General features: G+C 48.0%; 1 protein-coding gene across 2 annotated transcripts in view; it reads right to left on the bottom strand.

Annotated features, from left to right (window-relative positions):
• LRRIQ3 (leucine rich repeats and IQ motif containing 3) overlaps window positions 1–15136 on the bottom strand; it is a 128570-nt gene that overhangs the window by 63909 nt on the left and 49525 nt on the right. Inside the window, exons 1-2 of one of the 2 annotated variants that reach the window (XM_068239220.1) lie at window positions 14174–14202; window positions 8957–9226 (exon numbers count right to left, since the gene is read on the bottom strand). In XM_068239220.1, the coding sequence (XP_068095321.1) occupies window positions 8957–9211 (255 nt within the window). In that variant the 5' untranslated portion in view covers window positions 9212–9226; window positions 14174–14202. Of the gene's footprint in view, window positions 1–8956; window positions 9227–14173; window positions 14203–15136 lie in introns of those variants that run through there. The other variant, XM_068239221.1, reaches the window with a different exon arrangement.

Raw genomic sequence — 15136 nt, 5'->3', positions numbered from 1 at the left:
CCTATGGGTAACCCGTGTTTGTGAGTATATATATACATAAAATTGTATTGAACTCTATTTATTTTACCTGACAATACTGCACCATATTGGGCTCTCGATTCTCTTCTTGTTTTTAAAGCGGAATATAACCCTGCATTTCAACTTTGCTCTAAAACATTATTTACAGCATATTATATGCAAAAAGCATTTTTTTTTTTACTAGACCAGCATTGGAAGGGTTAAACACAGAGGTTTAAAGTTCCGTGGAGAGATATGCAGAAGTTCAGATTGTTACATTCTATTTAGTCAAATGTTACACACTCTTTGGCTGTCCTCCAGCTCCTTCTCAGTGAGAGAGAGTGAGTCACATTCAACACTTAGATACATTTATGTAAACAAAATGTATCTGTCAGCTTCGTCTGCAGAAATCTCCAGGAATTTTAAAGCTCTGTGTAACCCTTCCAATGCTGGTCTAGTGAAAAAAAAATGTTGGTTGCATATAATATACTGTAAATAATGTTTTAGAGCAAAGTTGAAATGCAGGGTTATATTCCGCTTTAAGCAGAGGTAACCCCAAGTATTAGATAACTAGAGGTACCCTCAGTGTTAAGTAGCTAGAGGTGCCGCTGAGTGAAGGGAGATCTCATCAGTGGAAAGAGCTGGATGAGTAGACTCTCATTAGGACTCTGCATAGGAAAGGAGAGAGGGAGATGCTCAGGGAGGAGAGTGAGCCTCCTTTCCATCAGGCGCCTGTAGGCACGTGCCTACAGTGCCTTATGGTAAATCCGACCCTGGGTGTGAGTGTTGAGAGGGGCCCCATTAAAGTTCCATAGAGGGGGCCATGACTTGTAGTTACCCTTCTGGTACCAGGGCAAAAAGAAACGATTAACTGTGAGGCAACTGACCACTGATAACACTGCACAGAGCCCAGGAAACAGCTTGCTGGCTGGCAGTGTACAGTCATGTAATATATATCTTTTTAATATATATATATACATCTGTGGCAGTAAATGGTATAAATCAGTTCAAAAGTCAACTGTAAACTGTACAGCAATATTACCGTAGCAACTACACAGTGCAGATGGCGGTACAGTCTGGCAGTGTACACAACAATATATCGCTTCAATAGACATATGCGTCTTTGGCAACAAGGCTAAAACAGTCATATGTCAGAAAATGTCAGATGCAGTCTCAAAGGGGAATATGCACTAAACTGTGTTAAAGGGGCATTATTGGGAACGAAGAGGCTTTTAGTTTATTAAATAAACGATATGTGTATGAGGTCCAAGTGTTAAAAAAAAGAAAACGGCAAGTGAAAAGTAAAGAGGAGTCACATTACCCACAGGTGCAGCAGGCAAGACATAGGCAGAGAAGTTACTGATGGTTATTTAGAGCAGCCCACTTACCTGCGGGGGGGGGGGGGGGGGGGGGGGGGAGTTGGGACACTGAGCTGAGGTCTTATTAAAGGAACGGACACCCCCAGAAAAAGAGCGGATAAGTAGGGACAGCCCATCTGTGCCTTGTTTTGTACTGACTGTCCATCTAAAGACGGATGGTCGGATATAACCCGCGCCGCCACTGGGGATGTGGCTTTTGCTAGCTACGCTGTTGTTACCCTAGCATCGCAATTAATGTAATGCATTCTGCAAGACTTTACCCACGTTATTCTGCTTACCGCAATTTAGTGCATAGGTCCCTAAATCGCAAATAAATACCGTATATTCCGGCGTATAAGACGACTGGGCGTATAAGACGACCCCCCAACTTTTCCAGTTAAAATATAGAGTTTGGGATATACTCGCCGTATAAGACTACCCCTCTTCCAACGCACACCAAATTAAAATAAAAATTAAAAAATCCTGTACTGGTGCTGTGTATGAACAGATACTGGTGCTGTACTGTATGTGTTACGCAGTATATAACAGTATATAGTCAATTGACTTGTTGCATTGGTCAACTCTCCTTAAGTAGACTGGTCAGCTCTCCTTGTCTACCTGTTTATCAGAGCGGTATGGAATAATAGATTGCGCTCAGCAGGGAGATCTGAGAAGCGGTAACAGGATAGGGCGTAACACCCCGCATCAATAACACCCGGCGTATAAGACGACCCCCAACTTTTCAGAAGATTTTCAAGGGTTAAAAAGTAGTCTTATACGCAGGAATATACAGTAAATAAAACGGCAGCTGTGTAGACTGTGCATGGTATATGAATAACAGTAATGGCAGTGTGCAGATACTAGCTTAGCTGTGCACACTGTCTTTTTTTTCTGACCTGGGAGTTGAACTTATGACTTCATGCTTCACAGGCAGAGGCAGTACCTCTGGACACTGCAGCTGGCTGTGTACACTGTACTATAATAGATTTCAATTGTTTTGTGGTGGGAAAAATCCAACTAAATGAACTAGCCAGAAAAATCTTCAGCTAGACTGTGCAATGCTTGCTAACCAGCATTTCTAGCCTCTCACTCTCAGTTGATAGCAGCACATCTCTCCTCCTACACCCAGCCCCTCCCTCACCATCTGCAGGAGACAGGTGATGTAGCCTAGACCTCCTGTATAAGGAGGATAGCTAATTCATGATTGGCTGATGAGCCTGCCTCTATATAATGTCAGGCATAACAAGCGATATCTGGGAACATCCTATTGACTGCATTCATTTCTACATGGTGGAATTAAAGAATTATTACCAGTGGCGTACCTAGGGTATTTGGCACCCGGTGCTGGTTATCCACAGTCACCCCCCCCCCCCCCCTGGGCTGTGGAGTCGGTACAAAAATCTTCCGACTCCTCAGTTTATGAAACCACGACTCCAACTCCAACTCCGACTCCGGGTACCCAAAATAGCTTCAACTCCGACTCCTTAGTCTTAATACTTAACAGGGCTGTGGATTTTGTACCAAAATCGCCTGACTCCTCAGTTTATGAAATCAACGACTCCGACTCCAACTCCAGGTGCCCAAAATTGCCCAGACTCCGACTCTTCGACTCAGACTCCACAGCCCTGCCCCCCCCCCCCCCCCCGTAATTGGGGCTACGTTGCGCAAAAAATGTGTGTGGTCATATACCAAAATGTGGGTGTGGTCACGGGTGGAGACAAGTTTACATGAACTTAGCAATGGTGGGACATTAGATTAGGACAGTGGTGGCGAAAAGTCACTTATCTATCGCAAAGTGCCAACAGCAATTTAAACTAAATACAAACATTTTAACTCATACATGAACATTATGGAAAATCCAAGTTGAAAATAAACTGTGAAGATAAACAATTTCATCCATCCTACTCCTGAAAAATGTATTTTTTTTTTTTAGAACCCCCCCAGTTTTATTTTCTGTTTTAAAAAGCTAAAAAAAAAAAAAAAAAAAAATAAGTAGGTTTAAAGGAGTTATCCGGGCAGTTTTAATAAAATGAACGCCCCAAGCTCCCAGGACCTCCCTCGCCGCATCTCTGCTCTCAGCCGTTTGCCGGAGCTCCAACCCGGTCCCCGGCGATGACGTCAGAGCGACCTGGAGGTCGCTTTGTACTGCGCCTGCGCGATCGGCGCTGTCAATCACCACCACGTGGGCCGGAGCGAGTGCGCAGGCTCAGAACTACTACCACCTGCGCAGTCCGCTCCGGCCCACGTGGCGGTGATTGACAGCGCCGATCGCGCAGGCGCAGTACAGAGCGACCTCCAGGTCGCTCTGACATCATCGCCGGGGACCGGGTCGGAGCTCCGGCGAACGGCTGAGAGCAGAGATGCGGCGAGGGAGGTCCTGGGAGCTTGGGGCTGGAGGAAGCCCCCGGTTAATTTTATTAAAACTGCCCGGATAACTCCTTTAATGCTATTGTCTCATATGAGGTTGATTCCGCTTTTCCCATAGTCTCGCAGTTAGCAATCATGAGGCCCCCAACAAGACAAATTCAGCAATCTTGAGGCCCCCAACAAATCATGAGGCCCCCAACAAGACAAATTCAGCAATCTTGAGGCCCCCAACAAGTCAAATTCAGCAATCATGAGGCCCCCAATAAATTATGAGTCCCCCAACAAGACAAATTCAGCAATCATGAGGCCCCCAGCAAGACAAATTCAGCAATCTTGAGGCCCACAACAAATCATGAGGCCCCCAAAAAGACAAATCCAGTAACCATGAGGCCACCAACAAGACAAATTCAGCAGTCATGAGGCACATAAATAGACAGCATTTCAAATAAATAGGCAGAATGCCCCATTAATATGGTAGACACCTCTCACCAGGCTTCTGAATTCTCCTCTACTGGCTGCTGTGCCTGGCTGGCAATACTATTTTTGTCTGGATTGGCGATGATGTGTGAGCTGAAAGGCCTGGCAGTGATGCTGTGGCCTGACTGGCGGTGATGCTGTGGCTGGGCTGGCTGGCGGTGATGCTGTGGCTGGGCTGGCTGGTTGAAGTAAATGCTGGCCTGACTGGTGGTGATGCTGTGGCCTTTTTGCCAGTGATTCTGGGCTGGTTGGCTGGTGGTTATGTTGGGCTGGCTGGCCTAGATAGTTTAGGTAGTGAGAGGTGCCCCACAGTTTAGGTAGTGCCAGGAGCCCCCCAGTTTAGGTAGTTACAGGAGCCCCCAGCTCAATTAGTGACTGGAGCCCCCCAGTTCAGTTAGTGACAGGTACCCCCCAGTTTAGGTAGTGACAGGTACCCCCCAGTTTAGGTAGTGACAGGTGCCCCCCAGTTTAGGTAGTGACAGGTGCCCCCCAGTTTAGGTAGTGACAGGTGCCCCCCAGTTTAAGTAGTGACAGGTACCCCCCAGTTCAGCTAGTGACAGGTGCCCCCCAGTTTAGCTAGTGACTGGTGCCCCCCAGTTCAGCTAGTGACTGGTGCCCCCCAGTTTGTGTAGTGACATGAACCCCCAGTTTAGATAGTGACAGGAACAGGAAAAGTTGTGACTGGGCACACCATCTTAGGTAGGGTGCTTGGTATTGTGGTATAGGCAAACCACCAAAGTATAAGTCCAGAATTCAAATATACCAGCACTCCAGCTTTCTCAAAGAATCACGCTCTTTTATTGAGCTAACATATCCACAGAAATGACCGACAATTGTTTCGGGGCCTCGCAGGGTCCCCCTTTCTCAAGGCGTGTGTGGTTACCAATATCAATAAAAGAGCGTGATTCTTTGAGAAAGCTGGAGCGCTGGTATATTTGAATTCTAGATAGTGACAGGGACCCCCAGTTTAGATAGCGACAGGGACCCCCAGTTTAGATAGCGACAGCGACCCCCCAGGTTAGACAGCGACCCCCCCCAGGTTAGACAGCGACCCCCCCCAGGTTAGACAGCGACAGCGAACCCCGGTTAGATAGTGACAGGGACCCCCCAGGTTAGATAGTGACAGGGACCCCCCAGGTTAGATAGTGACAGGGACCCCCAGGTTAGATAGTGACAGGGACCCCCAGGTTAGATAGTGACAGGGACCCCCAGGTTAGATAGTGACAGCGACCCCCAGGTTAGATAGTGACAGGAAACCCGAGGTTAGGTAGTGACAGCGACCCCCCAGGTTAGATAGTGACAGCGACCCCCCAGGTTAGATAGTGACAGCGACCCCCCAGGTTAGATAGTGACAGGGATCCCCCAGGTTAGATAGTGACAGCGACCCCTAGGTTAGTGACAGCGACCCCCCAGGTTAGATAGTGACAGTGACCCCCCAGGTTAGATAGTGACAGGGACCCCCCAGGTTAGATAGTGACAGTGACCCCCAGGTTAGATAGTGACAGCGACCCCCAGGTTAGTTAGTGACAGCGACCCCCCCAGGTTAGATAGTGACAGGGACCCCCCCAGGTTAGATAGTGACAGGGACCCCCCCAGGTTAGATAGTGACAGCGACCCCCGGTTAGATAGTGACAGGGACCCCCCAGGTTAGATAGTGACAGGGACCCCCCAGGTTAGATAGTGACAGCGACCCCCCAGGTTAGATAGTGACAGCGACCCCCCAGGTTAGATAGTGACAGCGACCCCCCAGGTTAGATAGTGACAGCGACCCCCCAGGTTAGATAGTGACAGCGACCCCCAGGTTAGTGACAGCGACCCCCGGTTAGATAGTGACAGGGACCCCCCAGGTTAGATAGTGACAGCAACCCCCAGGTTAGATAGTGACAGCAACCCCCGGTTAGATAGTGACAGGGACCCCCAGGTTAGTGACAGCGACCCCAGGTTAGATAGTGACAGGGACCCCCCAGGTTAGATAGTGACAGCGACCCCCAGGTTAGTTAGTGACAGGGACCCCCCAGGTTAGGCAGTGACAGGGACCCCCCAGGTTAGGCAGTGACAGGGACCCCCCAGGTTAGGCAGTGACAGCCAGGTTAGATAGTGACAGCGACCCCCAGGTTAGTGACAGCGACCCCCAGGTTAGTGACATCGACCCCCGTTTAGATAGTGACAGGGACCCCCCAGGTTAGATAGTGACAGCGACCCCCCAGGTTAGATAGTGACAGCGACCCCCCAGGTTAGTGAAAGGGACCCCCCAGGTTAGATAGTGACAGCGACCCCCAGGTTAGTTAGTGACAGGGACCCCCCCAGGTTAGATAGTGACAGCGACCCCCCCAGGTTAGATAGTGACAGTGACCCCCAGGTTAGTTAGTGACTGCGACCCCCGGTTAGATAGTGACAGGGACCCCCCCAGGTTAGATAGTGACAGGGACCCCCCCAGGTTAGATAGTGACAGCGACCCCCAGGTTAGATAGTGACAGGGACCCCCCAGGTTAGATAGTGACAGGGACCCCCCAGGTTAGATAGTGACAGGGACCCCCCAGGTTAGATAGTGACAGGGACTCCCCAGGTTAGATAGTGACAGGGACCCCCCAGGTTAGATAGTGACAGGGACCCCCCAGGTTAGATAGTGACAGGAACCCCCCACTGCCCCAGGTTAGATAGTGACAGCGACCCCCAGTTAGTGACAGGGACCCCCTAGGTGGTTAGATAGTAATAGGGATCCCCCCCAGGTTAGATAGTGACAGGTGCCCTTCACACGTTGTGCAAATTTGGGATTTTACACCCCCCGTGGCCGTCCCCGCTGACAACCTACCCCCCCCCCCCCCCTCACCTCACAGGCCTTCCCCGGTGACAGGCAGGAGCAGCCCAGCTTCAGACCTCAGTATCAGCGGGCGACCAGTATGCAGGCGCACCGAACTCAGTGAACACCACGCCGTATATGCGGAAGTGATGTCACTTGCGCATATCAGTGCGGTGTCCGCTGGGTCCTAGCGCCCGCATACTGGTCGCCGGCTGGTCGGAGGTCTGAAGCTGGGCTGCTCCTGAGTCCTGCCTGTCACCTGGGAAGGCCGGGGGGGGGGGGGGGGACGACACATAGGTTGTCAGCGGGGACGGCCACGGGGGGTGTAAAATCCCAAATTTGCACAACATGTGCACTGACTGCAGCGGCAGGGGCGGCAACACAGGACTCCGGGTGTCACCCCCTAAGCATCAAGACACCCGGTGCGGGCCGCCCCTGCCGCTTGACGGTAGGTACGCCACTGGTATGTAGAATTTTGCCATGATGTAAACACTGATTCCACTGTGGAACGAATTGCCTTAAAGTGAACCCATGATGAAAATAAACTTATGACACAAACAATTATATTTATCCTCCTACTCCTAAAAGTGACTTTTTAAGTATCCCAGGGTTTTCTATTACATATACAAAGTAGGCTGAGGCCTCGTTCAGACTATACGCGCTGCCGTGCGCATTTTGGCAGCGCGTATAGTGTGCGACACGCAAGAACGGTAGAAGGGCATAGACAGCCCTTCTACCGTTCCCATCATATGCGCTGCGTGGCAGCGCGATTGCGCTATCGCGTACTGCACGCATTTTTGTGAATCGCAGCGCAGATCCCATTCATTGTAATGAATGGGATCTGCAGCGCAGCGCATAGGAGCGCAGATGGCGTGCGATTGGACGCGTTGCGTTCCGATCGCACAGCCATCTGCGCTAAATGATGTGAACGAGGCCTTAATGTTTTACTGTCTCTAGTCAGTGGCAGCCTATTAAGTGTCTAGTGAAAATGCATGAATTGTTGAACTTTTTCTATCTCCCCCCTGCCCTCAGAAGTTGTATTCTGCTGTAATTTGCATATCCGTGATATTTACTATATTCCCCAAAAGGTACTGACAAGACAGAATCTGTCACTTCCATGCCTAGAAATTAACTCTTTCAGGCAGCAAAATAAAACAAGTAAAACAGCCTGGTTATTAATATGTTTTGTACTGTACATACACATGTTTATCTAATTATATCACATATCACCTCGGGCACACTTTAACTCTCTGGGGACCGGCTGCCCAACCCCCCATCGAAGACCAGGCCATTTTACATGCAGGAGGGGGGGCGCATTTGGGGGGGTCAGGCAGCTGGATCCCCACTATAAATGTATGGGCATGGGTCCCCTGTGTGGCCAGGTGTCCCCTGAATTGCCAGCAGCCTTTACTCACCTCCCAAGCTCCAGCAATGAGCAGTTCTAGCCCCCTCCGCTCTGGCCGGCATCCTCGCTCGCACTGCTGCTGATAAGTTCCGGGTAGCGGCTTGATTACGTCATCAAGTAGGGACCCGACACTTACGTCAGAGTGGGCGGGGATGCCGGCCAGAGCGAAGGGGAGCGACGATCGACGGGGGAACGTCAGTAAGGCGTGTCACCGTCCTCTTCTTCCCCTCAGACCGCCGCTGCTCTGTTAGTGATCACTACGATCCACTAGCAGTCATAGTGATCACGTGATCAGGAGCCAATCCCGATGGCTCCTGATCACTGAGGGGAGATGTCAGCTGTCATATGGCAGCTTAATCTCCCCTTTCGGGTGCGCACGATCGCGGCAGGAGCGCAAATGGCAGGGCCGTAAATCCTACGCCGCATCAGGCTTAGACAGCCACAAGTGCAGCGGGCAGTCCTCAAAAGGTTAATAGGTCAAGCCCTATTTTTCATTAAAAAAAGAAATCAAAATAAGGTTTTTCAGTTTGTATTTATCATATATTTGTGTACCTGATTCCCATGTAAATCCAGCTTCACCAATTGGGCACACCTTCTGAGAGGGTTAATATCTGTAATGAAATTATTGGCCAGGTTACAGATCTTCAGAGCTGTGCAGTATTGCAGAAGAGTCACTTCCTTCAAGAACAGTTTGCTTAGGTTTAAAACAACAAGTTCTTCCAGTTGCGTAGGCTGGCAGTTGTTACTGGACAATCCATGCTCCAACAGGACACCTTCAGTAGCAGATATCAGATAGTTTTCTTCCATAGCTAGACCAGTGCCCTAAAATAAATATTCCCATCAGTATTCATTTAGAATCATACATGCAAAAACTCTGGCCAGCAAATTTGGCCTGCAAGCACCTAAGCTAAGCCTCTATGGCTAAGCCTTGAGACTATGAAGCCATGTTGTGAAGGGGTCACTAGACACCAGGGAACTGTACAGGGGAATGAGGGAGACCACTGGACACCAGGGAACTGTATAGGGGAATGAGGGAGACCACTGGACACCAGGGCACTGTATAGGGGAGGGAGGGGGACCTTTAGACACCAGGGCACTGTATAGGTGAATTAGGGGGACCACTGGACACCAGGGCACTGTATAGGGGAGGAAAGAGGGCCTTTATACACCAGGGAACTGTATAGGGGAGGGCGGGGAACCACTAGACACCAGGGAACTGTATAGGGGAGGAGTCACCAAGTTTATATACACTTGGAAACAGATACTGCAACAATTTTGTGGGTTCGCCCATGAAACGCGTCGTAGTTTTGAGGGAGGGGGGTTGTGAAAATAAAATGTTTTGGTATGAGATCAATCGAGTGACTTTTTGGAGGTAAGTCCACCACTGCCTCCTTTTAACCTTGTTTTACCCTAATTTGCTCTGCGTTGGCGCCCCTGTTACATTGCTCATTTTGTATCCATGATATCCATGGATAGTGGGAGGGCGTTACCCCTTTTTCTACACTACAGACAGCGAATTCTTAACCTAAGTGGGGTCAGGTCTGAGCTTCCCACCTGCCTATACAGTGGTTACCTTGGAGGTAACCCACCTTGGTGAGTATTATTCTTCACACATTTACGATCTTTAAAGTGGACCTGAACTCTTGCACAGGACAGAAGAAAAACATAGAGAAATGCACCCTGTATGTATTTAGAGAGTTTAGCCTGTCTAATTTCCCCTCATCTGTGACTAATCACAAGTGTGATTTGATCTCTCCGCTGTGTCAGTTCAGGAATCTCCTCTGTCAAGGCAGAGCAGCTCATTTGTAAACACAGGATGTTAACAATATGTCTGCTTCCAGGAAGTATACACACTGCAGATTTATTGCAGGAGTTCTGTAAGCTGTAACAAAGAGATGTTGTTCTTTAAAGTTTATTATGCTGTTGCTTATCTTTTAGAGCAGAGAGGAAGTTCTGAGTTTAGGTCTGCTTTAAAATCCCTTTACCTACAAACTATTATTATTATTATTTATTGTATTTATAAAGCGCCGACATATTACTACACCTTATTGGGCTACTAATAAAACACATTGTGGTTAGTTAAAAATGAACTAGAAGAATTTGAATTAAGAAATATATATATATATATATATATATATATATATATATATATATATATATGTATATATGTATATATATATATATATATATATATATATATATATATATATATATATATATATATATATACTATATATTCTGGAGTATAAGACTACTTTCTAACCCTTGAAAATCTTCTGAAAAGTCAGGAGTCCTCTTAGGCCCCGTTCACACTTGCGGTTGTTTGCCAAACGGACCGGATGACCTGACCGGATCCGGACCGGATCCGGATCGGATCCGTACGGTTCTGATCCGGATCCGATCCGGATCCGGTCAGGTTGCATCAGGTGTTCATCAGGATGCGATCCGGATCCGTTTGGCAAAAGTTACGTAAAAAACAAAAAAAATGTTGGGGTCTGGGAGGTCAGCAGAAGGGGGACCTGTGGAATCAGGCCCTCCGCTGTTTAGCACTCACCTCCACCTCCAACATGCTGCCAACATCTCCAGCTCGTGCTGCTCCACTCCAAAATGCTTGCCCATGTGTCCCCGATCCAATATCGCCGCAACAATCCTCATAGGAAGTGGGGTAGAACATCCGGATTTTTAGCCAGTGTGTTGTGCGCTATCCGGTTCTCATTGATTTGTATTGGCCGGATGGTGCAGTCCGGCTCCGCCCCGGATACGGCTGCCGGAGGAGCCGGACCAAAAAATAGCGCATGTTGGAACGGACGCCGGAGTCCGGATCCGGTCCGGCTCCGGTCCGGACGAAACGGACGCATGTGAACGGTGGCATAGACTTACATTGCTATGCCGTGCGTCCGTTTCGTCCGTTCCGCATGCGGTGCGGCTCCGGCACGGCGATTCCGGATAGCCACCGTTAATGTGAACCGGGCCTTATACGCCGGGTATCATTGATGGTGGGTGATACGCCCTATCCTGTTACCGCCTCTCAGATCTCGCTGCTGAGGACTGTAGTGAAGCGGCGCAGGCGCACATGTGCGAGATCTGAGAGGCAGAGAAGGAGGTAAATAGGATACAAGGGTGGGCCAGACAGGTGAAAGAGGTGTGATCTATTCTTCCATATCGCTCTGATACACAGGTAGACAAGGAGAGCTGACCAATCCACTAAGGCCTCTTTAACAGTAGGACATTACGTTTTAATGTGACGTTAAAGTTGCAATGCAAATTAAAAACAACGCAACGCAATGCCCTCAAAAAGTCGCACAGCAATACTAAGTCTGTGCGACATTCACAGTGCACACGTTGCGTTTGTGTGTAACGTGTAGCATTATTAGAAAGTGCTGCATGCTGTGCGTTATACACGTTGTTAGCTGCGTTGGACTGTTTGCACAGGCTCAGTACTAACTTGGAAGCATACTTTTCATTGCCTGTATGCTCTACTGTATGCGACGATAACAGGGCATTAAGTTACGTTGCGACTTTTTTGAGTTGTTGCGTTGTAATTTGCGTTGCGACTTTAACGCCGCATCAAAACGCACCATCCTACTGTGAAAAGGGGCCTGTGAAAGAGGCCTTAGGGAGAGGGAGAGCTGACTTTGATAGACAGTGGTGCTCAGCAAGATTTGGGATATCCGAACTACCCAGATAATCTGAACTTTTTCCACTATCTGAACTTTGAATAGCAATTCAGATGTTTTTTAAAATCCGAATTGACTATCTGAGCAAACTCGGATTTCCCATTTGAAATCCGAAATCCGGGCAGATAGTTAATTCAGATATCCGAGCAGAAGCCAAAATCACCTTCAATGGCAAAAATACGAGAGAGGAAGAAAGACTTTTGGAAGCATTCTATGTTCAGGTCACTTCCAGTCTTCTATCCGGATATCCGAATCCGGCCAGATATTGGGTTCGGATATCCGAGTTTACTCGGATACCAAAAAGTTCGGATTCGGATATCAGATTCGGATCCGGATATCTGGGTATCCGGATCCGAATCAATTCGGATTTTAAAACCCCTCAGTGGTGAAGTGGTTAAAAAGGGGTATCAGAGCAGGTAACAGTAAAAAAGGGCGCAGGAGGCTAGTGGACAAATCGGGCGCCGCCATTCACTCCTATAATAATTATCGTTTACTGGGCGCCGAACAGGAAAAAAGGGCGCCCGAGAATAATAACGTTTTCCAACGGCGCCCGAAGATTTTTCATGTTTTATAACTGCTTGTGATGATTTACGTTTCTTATTTCAATAAAACATTATTTTAAATGTTATCCCTTACTGTTTGTAAAACATTATTATTCACGAAACAAAGCGATCAGTACGTAATGTAAATTGTAATATATTTTATCCCTTACTGTTTTTAAAACATTATTCTACACACAATACAGTGAGCACTAAGGAGGGTCTTAGGTTTAGGCACCAACAGGGGGGGTCTTAGGTTTAGGCACCAACAGGGGGGTCTTAGGTTTAGGCACCAACAGGGGGGTCTTAGGTTTAGGCACCAACAGGGGGGTCTTAGGTTTAGGCACCAACAGGGGGGTCTTAGGTTTAGGCACCAACAGGGGGGGCTTAGGTTTAGGCACCAACAGGGGGGTCTTAGGTTTAGGCACCAACAGGGGGGTCTTAGGTTTAGGCACCAACAGGGGGTCTTAGGTTTAGGCACCAACAGGGGGGTCTTAGGTTTAGGCACCAACAGGGGGGTCTTAGGTTTAGGCACCAACAGGGGGGTCTTAGGTTTAGGCACTAACAGGGGGGTCTAGGGGTTAGGGGTAGGTACAGGGAGGGTTACTTAGGCACCAACAGGGGGGGTCTTAGGTTTAGGCATCAACAGGGGGGTCTAGGGGTTAGGGGTAGGTACAGGGAGGGTTACTTAGTAATTTTTTTAAACGTTATTATACGTTTCACTATTTAAATGAAAGATTAACGTTTTAACAATTGCCGATTTAATGCACATTATTTAATGATTTATAACTTTATAAAACATTAATTTTAAACGAAATACAGTACAATACATTTTTAAACGTTATCCATGCTTATCGTTTAAAACCCCGCGCTCTTTTTTCCCAGCGCCCCTTTTTAACGTACGCATCAGAGCACCCCTGTATATATACAGTAAAGGCAAACAGAAAAGAGGTCAGAGAAAAGTCAGACAGTGGGCTGGTGCACACCGAGCGGCTTTTTGGGCGTTTTCAGATCCGCTTGCGGCTGCGGATCTGCTTGGTCAATGTATCTCAATGGGGTGGTGCACACCAGAGCGGGGGGCGTTTTGCAGAAACGAAAAATGCCTGGGTGAGGCATTTTTTGGATTGCGGGTGCGTTTCTGCCTCAATGTTAAGTATAGGAAAAACGCAAACCGCTCTGAAAAACGGCACTTCAGAGCGGTTTTGCAGGCGTTTTTGTTACAGAAGCTGTTCAGTAACAGCTTTACTGTAACAATATATGAAATCTACTATACTGAAAACCGCAGCAGCAATCCGCAAAACGCTAGCAAAACGCCATAGAAAAATAAAAAAAAGCGTTTAAAAATCTGCTAGCATTTTGCGGATCTGCTAGCGGGTTTTGGTGTGCACCAGCCCAGTGAGAGGAAAATCAGTGCTGATTTGTAGAGATGATAGGAGACTCAGCTTGTAGCAGGAGACAGAAGGTTCTGCTTTCAGCCCTTTCCCCCTTTTCTATGGCAATCTCAGCGGATACTTATATCCCATGTAGCAAGTTGCAGCGTTGGCTACAATTACCTGTGGCACACAGCTCCTCTTGCAGCTTGCTAGTCTCTCCCTGGGAGGTGAAAATCCAGCATGTGTGTTTCACTCTGCTGCTATAGAAACCGCCACCCTTAAAGTGACACAGCCAGATTGCCTGAGCACGCCTCTCCCAAGCTCTCCCGGCTCTGAAAGTCTGCAAACGGTTAACGGCAATGTTCTCGTTTCTGAAGAGGTTACCGCGCTGTAAAACCATCTTTTCCTAGCTACAGTATATTTGTCTGCAATGATATCTAGAGAAAGGCTCAGATTAAAACAGAAAGCAGCAGCGGAATTAAACGGAACCTTTGTGATCGTATTCTAGCTGCTGACAAAGACAACAAGGACGATGCCTCTGAACAGATACAGCTCTCAACAGATCAAAATGTTCCACGTCGAAAGGCATCAGATCCAAAACCCAACGTCAACAGAGGAAAAAATGTTTTTTTTTTTTCTACAACCACAACCAAATGCAACCGAAATGGCACGATAGACAAATACCCTTCACATTATGTTGTGACTGAGGTTCATTAAAGAGAACCCGAGATGAGAACTACGGTATATGGAGGCTGCCATATTTATTTCCTTTTAAGCAATTTCCGTTGCCGGGCTAGCCTGCTGATACTCTGCCTCGGGTCTACATGAAAAGGGCGCCGGTAAAAAAGGGCGCCTGGTGGAGCCCATATATATACCAACTTCGGCTACAAAAAAGGCGCCTGGTGTAGCCCATATAAACTTCGGCTACAAAAAAGGCGCCTGGTGTAGCCCATATAAACTTCGGCTACAAAAAAGACGCTTGGTGTAGCCCATATAAACACTTCGGCTACAAAAAAAAAGGCGCCTGGTGTAGCCCATATAAAAACTTCGGCTACAAAAAAACTCCGGGATGTGTTAATTACTATTCCCCCTCCAGGCCGCTATGGATAGTGGGGAATGAAATAATTCGGCTTCCAGCGCTTG

Source organism: Hyperolius riggenbachi, chromosome 6 (genome assembly GCF_040937935.1).
Source record: "Hyperolius riggenbachi isolate aHypRig1 chromosome 6, aHypRig1.pri, whole genome shotgun sequence".
In the NCBI taxonomy this organism is placed as follows: domain Eukaryota; kingdom Metazoa; phylum Chordata; class Amphibia; order Anura; family Hyperoliidae; genus Hyperolius; species Hyperolius riggenbachi.
This window is presented reverse-complemented; position numbering and strand designations above follow the sequence as displayed.